The sequence below is a fragment of the Lutjanus erythropterus genome, chromosome 3 (genome assembly GCF_056507025.1).
Source record: "Lutjanus erythropterus isolate fLutEry1 chromosome 3, fLutEry1.hap2, whole genome shotgun sequence".
NCBI lineage: Eukaryota > Metazoa > Chordata > Actinopteri > Lutjaniformes > Lutjanidae > Lutjanus > Lutjanus erythropterus.
The window spans coordinates 33,569,182-33,583,245 of NC_139319.1; the positions used below are offsets into that span (position 1 = coordinate 33,569,182).

Genomic DNA, 14,064 nt, shown 5'->3' on the forward strand with positions numbered 1-14,064 from the left:
ATTTCCTAAATCTAACCCCGACCCTGCTTTTGTTACAAGCATTGACAGACAAGAAAAATCAAAGTAAATCAGTATGTCTTTAATGTCTTATGGTATGGTATGATTACCTTGTTGTTGAAAGGTACTCCACAGATGTTGCATGATAGCATATAAATGAAAGGGACAGAACTCAAAACCCCTGTTCTCATAAAAGACTCCAAGAAAAGTGCTGTCACAAGATTGTTGTGAGGGATAAGAGCAGATAGCTCATCGCTTGTTCAGCATCAGTTTACAGCCCCAGTGGACTGTACTTGGCAGAGTGTGACCTGACACGTTAAAAGAGGTCAAAAGGGTTTTAAGGAAGCCCGGATTACTGTCTCATTATATTGTGCAGCCCTGGCAGCAAGTACTGTACTGCAGCCTGTCTGCATCCTCCCTCTACTGCTTTCACACCATCTCTCCCTCGAGTCTTTTTGATGTGTTTGCAGTTGCAACTGTGTGTGTGCATGCAGTAGCTGATGAATAAATCAATAAATAAAATTCTCCACTCCTACGCAGAGGTGGGACTAGATCATTGTTTTGCAAGTCTCAAGATAGTCTCAAGTCTTTGCACTCAAATGCAAACTGAAGTCCCAAATTAAGAACTACTTTTCCACTTTGTTTGGACCAATTTGAGAGTATCCAATCAAGTTGAAGAAGTAACATTATGTTACTAACCTCTAGTTTGAAAAAAAAAAAAATGATACCAAGGATAATTTTGTTCATGTACAAACTCTACACAGACAAAAAGTGAAGTGGAAGAGGAACAAAGCACGATGAATGGAGGCTCTGTTACTAAATGTTAACTTGCTGAGAATGAACAGTGTTAACATTAGTTGATTCAGGATATGAAGGCAAGAAATTTATGGCATACTTTTTTAGCATACTTTTGAATATTTGGGCTTTGTGTATGGTATCAATTACTTTTAAGTCAAAAGGCTCCAGGTGAAGTCACGAGTCACTGGTGTTGAAATAATCTCATTTGTGACTCGGGTCTGACTTGAGTCTAAGTCAAGTGATTCGGGTCCACACCTCTGCTCCTGCGTTACTCAGTTTAGGGAATCCAACATTAATCTGCCGATTAATTTCTTGAGTCATCACGTGGTCGATGAAACATCAGCAAACTGAAGTGTTGTCATTAAATGTATTGATTTATCCATCTAACACAAAAAACAAAGATATTTAGTTTATTAAAATCTAGGATGAACACAAGCAGCAGAAATATCAAACTCAAGAATTTTACCATCAAATGTTTGGTATTTTTGAAAGAAATGTGTGTTTTTCAACCACATTCAGCAACACATTTCAAAACCGCCAAGCTTTGTAAGGCAAAGATAAGCACCACTGAGTTGCAAATGTCTCCCTGTAGAGTTAGAGCAGCTGTTTTCAAACCTTTTGTGCCCGAGGAAAATCAAAGGACAAGCCAAAATCTGTGAACCTGCATTCATATCAATGCAAAATAGCCTCAATAATACATTCTACCACTTATTGAAAATGTTTCATATTTAGTAATGCTAAATAAAATTTGTCAAACAATTGTATTATTCATAATATATTTATTAACAACATAATTCAAGAATTTACTTTGAAACCCACCCTAAAATTAATTAACAAAACCAACAGAGTCCTAGTGAAAGATATAAATACAGAATCTGCCTCTGGATTGAGAAGTGAGTGAGTACACAGTAGTAATACAAAGTAAAAATTCTACTTTTTGTATCTATATTGCAATAATAAATTTAGCAGAAGAGACATGGTGAGGTCAAATTACACTTCTGCCCTGCAAATTTTCACTCTGTCTCCCATTCACTTCAATTGAAACGCATATTAATGAATTAATTCAAGCATGCATTTCCTGTTTAGATGCAATCTTCTGGCCAGCTGTGGCAGACTTGCAGGTAAGAGTTGGTCCTGTTTATTTACCCAGTTAGGCAATATAAACACTGATGCACTGTGAAATGAAGAAGTTAATATATAACGACGTGCCAACAATGTGTTTTGTATTGCACTGCTTGGTGACGGGCTGCAGCATCACTCGTATGCACTGTTTACAGAATATGATTGCTCTGCTCGATATTTATTTCCTTCAAAGGTTACAGTGTCAAACCATAACATCATCCTTTTTCAGGGACATGCTCAGTGGACAGACGCGATGCGACTCTGCATGGACAACCATCCATTTTCAAAAACTTAAAAATCTCATTTGACTTGATTTGACACATTTTTAGACATTTCAAGCTCCACGGGAGGTCTTATCCTCTAATTTTCCTGCAAAAGCCTCAGCCTAAAAATATTCATTTTGTCCTAAGAGCTTCCCTCTGGTACACAGGATTCCTGCTCCAGTCTTCCACAGCATCGCCAAAGCGTACTTCCATTTCTATCCTCTCTTGCATCTCCCAGATTGTAACTGTTGTTTTTCTCAATTTTCAGCAATAAATCCAGCACTGAAAGATTTGCAGCATGTTCCACAACCTCAATAGATACACTGAACATATCAATACAGGCAGAGCCCTAACGTAGCCTGAAGGCATCTATCAATTTCAAATGGCTACCATATATCTCTCTCATCGCATTAGAGCACTCTCATATTTCCATTTCAGAGCCCACTGGGGGCTTCATTTGATTCTCAATCATTAAAGCTCAGTTATATTGTAGAGATATAAAAAGGGTTTCTTTTATTACTGGTAGAACGCAGCAGTAGACACACAGGCAATTCACTTTATGAGTCGTTCACCCTTAAAAGCCAAATCATTTTTACAGATATGGTGTCCATGCTGTGCTCGTTTTTCCTGTCACAGACAACGACACTCGCAGGTGTAACAATTCACTGAGACAAAACCTGCCACAGGTTTGACATGAAGTGTTCTCCGGTTTAAATCCAAATCAAATCTCACGGTCAGTGAAATTCAAAAATGCCCTTTTAACTTTGGGGATACATTTGACTGATTGCAATTTGGACATAATCATAGAATTTTTTCAGCAATCTCAGAGCCTGTCCTTAAAGAGGTACTCCAGCTTTTGAGTGTGGCACTTCCATAAAGATGGTGGATATCTTGACTTTTAGTCTCGGGTATGACTCAGTCTCCAAAAACACCGGATCCTACTAGGGCTGTGCATTGGCAAGAATCTGACGAAAAGATACGTATTATGATACAGCAGTTACAATTCAGTATATTGCGATATATTACAATACGTAAGCAAGGTGATATATTTTCTAAATCAAATTTTAAGAAACTGTCATAGTATAAAGAACACACAACTATATCCATAACATTTGAGTTTAAGAAGTTTACTTTTTTGGTAATCTGAACAGTGAAGACAGGTGACAACAATGCTATCTAGCGGTCGGGGGTTTAAATACAACACAAAATTAACCACTTCCACGAATCTTTACATGAATCACAATATCATGATACAGTGTTTTGAAAATCAATGCAGTATCACAAAATGCGATACTCAAACTCCACAGCTCCAGTTTGCAACACAAGCTTTCTGTTTAAAGTTTGTCTCAAAGCCTAAGCTGATTTCACCCTGGTCACATCACATTGTAAGGATTATTTTCTCCAGAACCAAAGATTTTAAACAACTGTTTCACTGGTTGAGTGGCACTAACCATAAACAGAAAACTGGTCTTGACGTCTAAAATCTGAGTGTTTCTGTACTTAAAAAGGTTTCATTTTCAAAATGAAATAAAAACATTTAAAGGTGAAACAGGTCCACAAAGTCACCCACAGTATTTTATTTGAACTGTGCATTCCCTACAGGCTAAAAGCAATTTGTGTGATTTTTTCTAAGTGTAACACGTGGACAATTTAACTATGGCCTGCCATTAATAAAACCACAAAACTAGTAAATGCAATGCACTAAGAGCCTGTTCACACCTGGTATTAACATGTGTCTAGGGTGAGCCAATCACAAGTTCACAGCTCTAAGTACGTCAGTTCACACCTGGCATTACAATGCGTCTCCACATGCATCTTGAGTTATCACTTGTGACTGGATCTCATTTCCCCACTCTATATGCAAATAAACACACAACTACATAATTTCTATTTGCAAAGACCAAATGTGTTTGTTTTTTTTTAACGGTGCGATACACAACATTCAGACTCAATATATGTCAGCAAACTGTTTGCTATGTAAAGATGTATTGAAGTAATGGCATCTTAAGCAGAGAATGGGCCCTCTGTGTATGTAGTTATCTGTGCATGTTAGCAGGGGAGGCTCTAGGATTTTGGTGGCCATAAATCACATCGGCAGAAAAGGGCTTCTATAGCGAGAGACAGCACATGAACAGCTGCACAAAGAAAACACAGAGGAAATGAGTGTATAACATGGATCTAGCTGTTTGTCACTGTTAACATAGACTCTAGCCTGCAATGTAAATCATAGAATGAATTAATTAATTAACATAATTGTAGAGTAACACCAGGCCAAGAAAGCTTACATTATTGCACTGTCAACACTTCTGTCCATATTTGCACACTTCCTTTCTCTACTGCTTGCTCTCTCGCTCGCTCTTTGTAAAACTTTAACATTCCAGTGATTTTCCAGCCATTCATACCAGGCACAAGATGTAACCCATCACTGGTTATGTGCACAACATTTCACTTGCTGTTGCCAAATCTGAATCTAAAGAAAACACATTGGTATCTAAACAACTTTTGGAGAAGAAAAAAACAGTGGAAGAGCTGTGAAATCAGCTGAGACACTGGGGCATCAAGTCACAAAAACTCACACTGATAGTGTGGCCCCAGTAACTGTTAGTGAATATACAGTAAGAATAGACAGAAGTGCATGTGAGTCTGTGTTTGTCCTTATTATAGCTAAAAAGTGCACTAAAATATGTTCCTGAAAACATTTTAAAAAAGAAATAGGCAATGTATTAACAGAATCTTGATCCATATTTGATCAACACTACCTAGTTTGGCAGTGTGATCAGAGTTTTGGGAGCCTCCATTGGAATCTGGACCTAACATGACAGTCACCTGGTCACAATATCTCTCACATACCACTCATGATCTGAGCGATTTTATCCCAATGCTTCCTCGGTGCATCTTGGCTCCATTTACACTTCTACTTAAAGCTGTCTACTTATGATTGGATCACCCAAGAAGCAAGTTAATACCTAACATAAACACTGATATGCAACCAACATTAAATAATAACAACATGAGACCTATTTTGTTTGGCTGACCATGGCATACACACACTTTGCATGTTCTAAATTCAGATAATGTAACATTACCGACCGTGGCTTCTCAGCATGTCATGTTAAGGAAACTGTTTGTGCAAGTAGAGAGCAGCTGAAACAAAATTTGACACAACTGAGCAAAATCCTAATGTGGGCTTTTCCCATCTTAATGTGCCCCATATTAGAGCTTTCAAGGGCTGGAAGGCAAACCCTAACAGCTTGCTGCTCACAGCAATATTGACTTCCCACTAAGAGAGACATTTGAGGACAGTAGGAGAATGCCAGATTAGAGTATTTTAAATCCCCAACAGGCAGTCTGGTTTACAGCCAGTAGTCAAAATAAACAGCAATAAATACACAATAAATAAAAGACACAGTGGACTGTTGTCACCATGACCATTTGAGAGAAGGCACTGAAAAGGGGGGCTGTTACATTAAATTACAACTCGTTTCAAAGGCCAGTAGCTGATGGGATAAAACATAAACCTCCAGGCAGTTTTTATTTTATACAGGTTGCCATGTGCAGCTTGCAGTGCACTTTTAAAGGCTTTACATGTTGTTGTTGTAGCTACTGCATCTCTACATGATCACATTTTCATTGATGGATGCTCCTATCATTTTTTACACTAATGTTGTTGGTGCAAATAATGCATTCTTCTCATTATCATATTAGATGTGTTATTATGGCATCCATTTGGAATATTTCTCATTTTAAGCTATGCTTAGCTATAGAAAAGTACCAACAGGCAACTGTTTGGGTCTTAGCTGCAATACGATGAAGGAATTTACCAGAAACTAGATACAATTCAACTCAAGTACATGACAACACTCACAAGGACTATCCCACCACAGAGACAGATTAAATATTGATTAGCCTCAGGCCTTCTGAACATCAAGGAGACTTGGACAAGTTTAAAATCGAATCACATTAAAGCAGCTGGTTCACTGATAACTGTATGAGATCGATACATATCCATAATCTCAGCAGCAAAAAGACAGTAAAACAGAATCTGACCAGGTCGACTTACTTTCCTCAAGAATATCCAGCAAGGTCACTTTGTTAACTTGTGCAAATATGTTTCAAGGAGCATTTGATCTGACCCAGGACAACACACAAACATGATTCTTAAATGCAGAGTATTCTCATGCATTATGCAAGATTTCCTGGTTACATACTGTATAGAGATGCACCAATTTCAATTTTCTTGTCCGAATCCGATTTCCAATTATTTTGAAGGGTCTGACCTGCCGATTCCAATTTTCAGTCTTTCTAAGAACTGTAATTGACAGCATTCATAAATATTTTTGCAACTTTTCTTGTTAAAATTAAACTGGATGTTGATAATAAAACACTAACTGTTAAATATTCATTAAATACTATTTAAATTTTCTCCAAAGTCCTCCAGGTTACAACCAGGCCTTATTATAGTTTTATATTAAGATTATGAATGGGGGAACGCAATCTCATGAGAGAGATGTAAACAAACCAGAGACAGACACGACGCAACAATTTGCTGCAGTAAAACTTTGTCGTGAGACAAACAGACATAGAAGTTAAACGAGTCTGGATGAGAAATGTTTGAGGAGACACATCAACACAGGTTGTTTATTCTTCAGCCAGAACAAGAGGTGAGATTTTAACTGTCCCTCTGTGAAGACCAGTCTGCTGCTGGCTAACATTAGCCTGAAGAGCTAATGAGTTTACGGCTGTTTTGCGACATTGTCAGCTGCTCTGTCTTGTTGTAGACTGTCTGTTTTCTCTTTATCCTGTTCTTGGAATCTGTCACTGACACCAGCTTCAAGCAAGCATGTGTCTGAGTGTGTAGCTGTGATCAGTGCTGTGGTGATATTATGGTCAGTTTGTCTGCTGCATGCATGACGTGACCATCGTGCAGAACTCGTGTGTGACAATGATGGGCACAGAATCGGATATGTGATGCTGACGTGGCCGGTCACCGGTCAGGGCCGGTCATGCTGAAAATCGGCCGGTTCCGGTCTCTGGCCAGTCGATTGGTGCATCTCTAATACTGTATTTGCTTCACATTAACAAGAATGGTTAATTTATGTTACGGTTCAGTATTATTTGTTTTCAAAACTTTTCCTTAAACTGCATAATTTTATGGCTACTTGTGAGAAATCCAACAGGCCGTAAACACAACACATGTTGTCAAACATGTTAGCAAACACTTGCCACCTGATTAATGCAAGTCCAATATTCACTTTCATTTTACCTCTGTTTTGGTCTCTACCAACTCCTGAGGGAAATACTGATAGAATTTTGTAGCTGCTATATGCTCTTCTACATTCACCAGCTAGACACTAACTTTGTCTTTGTCCTGTTTGGTGCAGAGCAGACACCTGATACACCTGGAGATGACTTTGATGACAATGGTAAAACTGAACCAAAACAGTAAAATAGCAGGCCCAATAACACTAAAGTATGACCTGAAAGACACTGAAAAACTTAGTAGAGCCAATAGAAACTGCAAAGTGAAATGAGAATAATTTATCAAGTTTGCCTCTACGAGAAACCCTTATAAACTACATACTCAATATTAATATGTAAAATAAAAAGTCCAAGTGCAACACTAGATGTGGGTACTGTATGTGTACTGCTATTGCCTCTATTTTGAGTTTAGTCTCTCTTGTATAGTTTCTATTTTATCCTTTTTTGTATTTAATTATTATTATATTCTTATCATATCTGTTCTTATACAGAAATATTGATTAGTGTTGAGTCAGTTCATTTCATTACTTTATTCCAGTGTGATTTTTATTTACATGCATTTGCATTAAAAGCTATACAACAGGTGTTTCTAAACTTTTTATGTCAAAGTCCTCGATAAGAGATTTTGAATTTGAATTACAGAGGATTTCATCTTCAGGAATAATATTTCTATGTTGAGGTTTGGGAATAATAAAGTCGTTATGCAAGAGCATCAAGACTGAATGGTCAAACTGGGATCACTAAAAATTGTAATCTATCAAAGCTGTCAAGCTTATTTCTTCTTGTGCTTTTTCAACTTCTAAAGTTTAAGTTAAAAATACAAGTTAAAATGTTCTATTCCATCTTTTGCTGACCCCCTACAAACCTGCTCATCTACCCCTGTTGGTCCCTGGACCGCAGTTTGAGAACCAACGCAAATACTGTCTTCTGAGCTGACACTTTCAACAAGGATCTTTCCTAATCAGCTGCAAATCATTTTGCTCATATGTAAAGACTCGCAGCAGGAACCAATTCAGTCTGCATGTTTGAAACTGCGACTCACATTTTTTATTTCTGAAGAGCAATACGCACGTTGGAGCAGTGACAACAAGTCCATTTTAAATTCATCTTTCCACCACTTTTATAGAGTGCAGTAATTTTACTATAGTCAAGTGTTTCCTAGTTTGTTCCATATGAAAAACTCTCATTAGCAAATGCTGTTGAAAACATCTGTGACAACCAAACTGCCAAATCACATGTTCAAGTGAGCAATGACAAGACTGTATCCAGACCACATTTGTACCCATATAAACTAATTGGAGGGACTGTGTCTGGACATAACAGTACAAAGAGCTAATTATGTGAACATCAGGGAATATGTCAGCTTGTACTTTTGGAAGCCCTTCTTGTAATGTTGTCCTAGAAACTGTTAGCAGTGTGAAGTGGGGACACCAATCACTCCACAAGAAGGAAAGCCTTCACTTCTTCACTAAGAGATAAAAGAGGCAGAAATCTACTTGGAACTTTGCACTCCAGTGATTTTCCTAGACGTTTCAAAGATGTTTACATATGGTGATAAGGGATGAGGGATGTCTGACTTCATTTTGGTGTCTGTGCAAGTGCTCTTGAATTTGTTTAGCAGTGGGGCATCATTATGCTGTCATCAGGGGCGCTTCTAGAGGGGGTGTGGGGGGACACTCGATACTTTCAATACCACAGCAAAGAGAGAAAAATATCTTAGGCAGACAAAATACTACTTTTTTTTCTTTTTTTAAAATGAACAAGCTGAACTGAACACTATGTTATGCTATGTTGTGAGGCAAAAATTTAGGCCAAAGACTGAGCTGAACTAAGGTCATAACAAAGCATTTAGATATTTTTTAATAAACGTGGCTCTTTCAGTACGATTAAATGTTAGTACTGTTTTATTTTTAAACTTAAGTTACTGAGAAATATTGATACTTCGATACTTAAGACAACCTTACCTCAAACATGATTGGGTATCTGTCCAGTGAGAGGCTGGATCTTGGTTTAAACCAACTGTTGATGAGTATTTTAAATTGTTTTCTTTTGCATGTAGCCTTCTTTTCTTTTTTACAAGTTTAATTTACTTTATTGATCATTTTCTTGTACAGTTAGATGTTGTTTGAAGGTGTAGTTTCCTTTATGCTACTCACAAATACCAAAAAATATACACAAAAGCTACACTTAATGGGCAAAAAAATTATAAATAAAAATACTAAATCATATGAATCGTGCTATTTTGCATGATGGGAGGTTGAGGATGAATTAAGGAGTCTCACGGAGGAAAGAGGAATATTGGAGGTACAATTTATTTTTGAGGATAAAGTATATTGTGCATTGTATAGTGTAACAGTTTAATGCAGGACTGCACGAAACTATAATGTTGGTCATTTAAGTAGAAATGTGAAATGACAAATTAATGCTACTCCAATGCATGTGCATGCACATTGATGCCACTCCTGCATACGTCAGCGCCCCACTTATGCCACCCCTGTCAAATAAGTCTGGACACAGCCCTGACTGTCATGTAAGAACAACTATACAACAACCACATCTACTGCTGCAGCCATTGCACAGTATGCAGAGCACATGCTTTTGTAAGTGCAATGTAGTATTTAACCTAATGTTAGTGTCCAGTCTGCATGTAACACTCTACAACCTGTTGGGAGAAAAAGTGAGGACCCTCTTTACTTTTAGTCTCACCTGTGTCACACTGTGTGCATGTAGGATATCAGCCCTGCTATATGTGACAAAAACTTACATTAACTGAACTCTAGTTAATCTAGTACATTTCTGAGACTGACTGTTCACATCACTCTTGATGTGTGCCTGTGTCAAGACCTTTTTTCTCTTCTGCTTCAGTCAGAAAGAGCAAAGGTAAAAACTAGTGGGCTCCATCAGTAAAACAAAACTGTATGAGTAAAATATGTATATTTTTTTTTAACAAAAAACATCCATAGGCTGAGATGTCAACCCGGGATTCAAACACATTACAGAGATTTAACCTCCTCTGAGGGCCTTCTAGCTCTGGTCCACTGAAGTCACGCATTTCACAATCCTTTAGCTGCAGATTACACTGAAGGGATGAGCGGCCCCAATGGGCTTCGTGCATCATCTCCAGGACGCCCTCCTTATTCTCGGCCAGATGTTGTCGGTCTATTAAAGAAGGATGTCTCGAGCGACCGCGCACACGCACGCGCACACACACACACACACTCTGACCCACGCGCTGGAGGCTTGCAAATGTAGCAGTAATACTGAAATGTATTAAACTTTGGTGATCTTCAGGGATTCCGCAGCTTTTGCACGCACTTTATAACATAAATACAAACTGTTAAGTGTACTTATACATTTTGAAAGGTGATTTTGGTCGCTTTGTATTCTTAGACTATTTTCTATATTTTCTTTTAATATATTTTTCGTCCAAAATTTGTCCGAGGTGTTCTTAAACGCACCAGAAAGACAGATGATTGTTGAGTTTCCTTCCGAGGACGTCAAAAACCGACGTTTTGTGTTGGTGAAGCTTCCTGTCCACAGGAAAATCATGACAGAATAATGACAGGCAGACGGCAGGTTCTCTGCAGATGCCAGCACCATCACTTACTTCTAGGGGGTCATAACTTGTAATTGAAATGCGTTGTTTTTAAGGAAATGTTGCATATTATGCCGTTAAAAATATGGCACGGACAACTCCTCAACAAGCATATGACAGATGTTACAGGTGCTCCTTTCGCGCCAGATGCGCAGGTAACAGCCGAACTAAGCCGAAGTGTGTGCAGCAGCTCTCATCCCTCTAACATGTGTTTATGTAAATGATGCTCAAATGACAAGAACATAAAAGAAAAGGTGCCCAGGCTGCGTTTCTTTCTTTTTAGTCTCTGCATCTTTTGACAGACAGAAAACAGACCGAAAGCTCCATCAGTGACCCACCTTGACAGCAGAATGTCGCCCACAGGTAAACTCCAATCAATACACATCCAGTCCTACACTTCCGAGGCTCCATGGCAGCGGCGGAGCACTACTCCCTCTGTAACCCGCTGGGGATGTCAAACTTGGAGAGAGTGCAGCTTTGTCAGACTGCTGCTGCTTCTGCTCCTGCTCCTGCTCTCTCTCTCTCGCTCTCCCTCTGTCCCTCTCTCTTTGTCCCTGTCTCTCCTTGTCTCTGGAGACACTCCCGATGTCTGTCTCCTCGTGTTTGACTCGACAGCCGCCTCAAAAGTCACTTTGGATCCCGCTTTGACCGCCTCTCTTCTGCGCTCAGTTGTATTTTTATATCAGACATCTCGCGCTTGACCCCTGCGTGTTTCCTGTCGTGTCCCCGTGCGGTGGTGACGACAGCCACCTGTCCGCTGGCTGCTCCTACGTAAAGCCGTCAACTTCGTCAAGGTTTGTCCCCTGTAGTCATGCCGGACTCATCCTCATCAGTTTTATGGGTGATGACTAAAGGACACATGAACACGCGCACACAGGAAATCTCCAACAGAGGGCGACATGACCCCGCCCCCCTCCACGGTGGAAAACTTTTTTTGCTACTCCTGGAAAATTGCTTTTGGCGCAGCCTTAATAGTGCACGTCACCAGACGGAGTCTGATACAAGTGTAAAGGGTTAAAAAAAAAATATGTCTACACAAGACATAAATATTCAGAGTGTGAAAGCTTAAAAAAGTGTCTAAAAACATAAATCTTCATAGGGTTTAAATGTTGAAAATACAGTAAATGAATAGAAGTAAAAAATAAGTTAAAAAAGATGTTAAGTAATTGGGGCAATATTGTGGGACTATGCCAAAATAATAAAAGTTAATTGTGGTTTAAAATAGACATTCTTTTATATATTTTAAATTTTAGTGTGTCTTAAATTGTGATTAAAATGAGAATTTCATTGTACATTACTTGTTGTATTAGTGCAATACTCAAAGCAGTCAGTAAAGGTTGCATATGTTTGTGAGAAATTTACAGTAAAACCCTGAAGATGCAGCGCTGCAGCTGAGCATGAGCCACAGTTTTTGGTTCAAAAACACCATCACAACCACCATGAGATCCTACATCAGAAAAACTATGATAATGGATATGATAATTTTTGTCATGAATTACACATATGATGTTTATTAATTAAAAAAAGTAATTTTACAAGTCAGTAAAGTCACCATTAAGTGTAAAATTTGAAGTGCCAGACTGTGAAGATATGTAATTAGAAAGACTACACAACCTAACCCTCTACTGGGGTAGCTGCCCCTGGGCTGCAGGCTTTGTGGGCCCAAGACTGACAACGTACACTTGACCAATACGTCTTTTTGTCTTGAGTTTAAGTATTTCATGCACACAGTACAGAAGTTCTCATCATTTTAATGAACTGTTACAACTATCCCCACCTGAAGCAGCCATTACTAACTGTTTTAGCATGTGGGCTTAAAGAAGAGAAATTACTACGTTAGGTTGCATAAGTCAAATCATGGTATCTACAATATAATGAAAGCTAGCAAAACACAACTTTATAAAAAATAACCTTACATAAAAATACTTTCTTATGTAAAATGCCACTTTTTCTGTGAGCTCAAAAAGGAAATCGGTAATTCCTATTGGTCAAACTGACTGTGTTTCAACCAACCTGTGTTAACTGTCGTCCCTTCAGTGATCACCCATCACTGCTTCATCCTCGTCCCCCTTTTCCTCCTTCAGGTGGAAAGGTTGAGTTTAATGCAACTGAGTAACAACAAAGAATTTCCTTTTTTTAAAAAAGCACAAAAATTAAGTTATAAGAATAATTTTCCATCCTTTAATTGTTCATTGTCAAATCAAACTGTTCTCAGTTTTGTCACTCTTTAAGTGTTCTCTTCCTGCACCTCCTCCCATTTCTCCTCTGTCCTCTCCTTCTCTTTCAGTACCCTTGTCCTCTTTTACAAGTAGTGTCAGCCATTTTTTACACAGCATACTCCTCTCTTGTTATCCTGTTTTTCCTCATAATGGTGTCCCTCCCCCTCTGTTTTCACTGTCCTTTTGCTTAATTCTCCCATACTATTTCTCTTTTCTGTTCTCCATAATATCTACTATCTCACTGCTACAGGCATCACCTGTGACATCACTGCATCACTAGAGGACAGATTTGAGGATGCTGCTGCAAGTGGAAACTGCAAAGATGATGCGAGACCACATACTGTGTACTCATACTCTGACTTCATGATAGTTTCAGAGATGTTGTTTCCTGCATTTTGGTTCCTTTTAAGGAATGAAAATAATAAATAACAACAATGCAGTAGACCATAAATGTTATCATTGGTAATACCTGTGTTTACCCTCCTATTTCATATCAATATGCCTGCTATTAAAAAAGGTCTATTGTTTCAAGTATTTATGAGCAGTAAGGATCATTTGGAAGGAAAGCAAAGGGGAAGTGAGGTCTTCATGTAAGTTTATAGTCACTAATGGTAGTGTGCAGATTCATTAAACAATAATTAGTGCATCCAAACATTGAGGCCCCTTCATTTCATTGAAAATCTCTCAATCAGCATTGGCAAATGGTTCCTCCAGTCTGCCGGTCACGTGCTCATGGTTTATTTCTCTGGCCAAGCTGGTACGATACATGGCATGGGAATAGATACACAGCAGTCTGGATTTTGAAAGCCTT

The 14,064-nt window shown here is 38.6% G+C and overlaps 1 protein-coding gene across 1 annotated transcript in view; it reads right to left on the reverse strand.

Moving 5' to 3' along the window:
• The window catches only part of chrna8 (cholinergic receptor, nicotinic, alpha 8), a 64,894-nt gene extending 53,036 nt beyond the window's left edge, over positions 1-11,858 (reverse strand). Inside the window, exon 1 of the mRNA XM_084715856.1 lies at positions 11,373-11,858. Coding sequence (XP_084571982.1) covers positions 11,373-11,445 — 73 coding nt within the window. The 5' untranslated portion in view covers positions 11,446-11,858. The remainder of the gene's footprint in view (positions 1-11,372) is intronic.
• Positions 11,859-14,064: the final 2,206 nt, after the last annotated feature.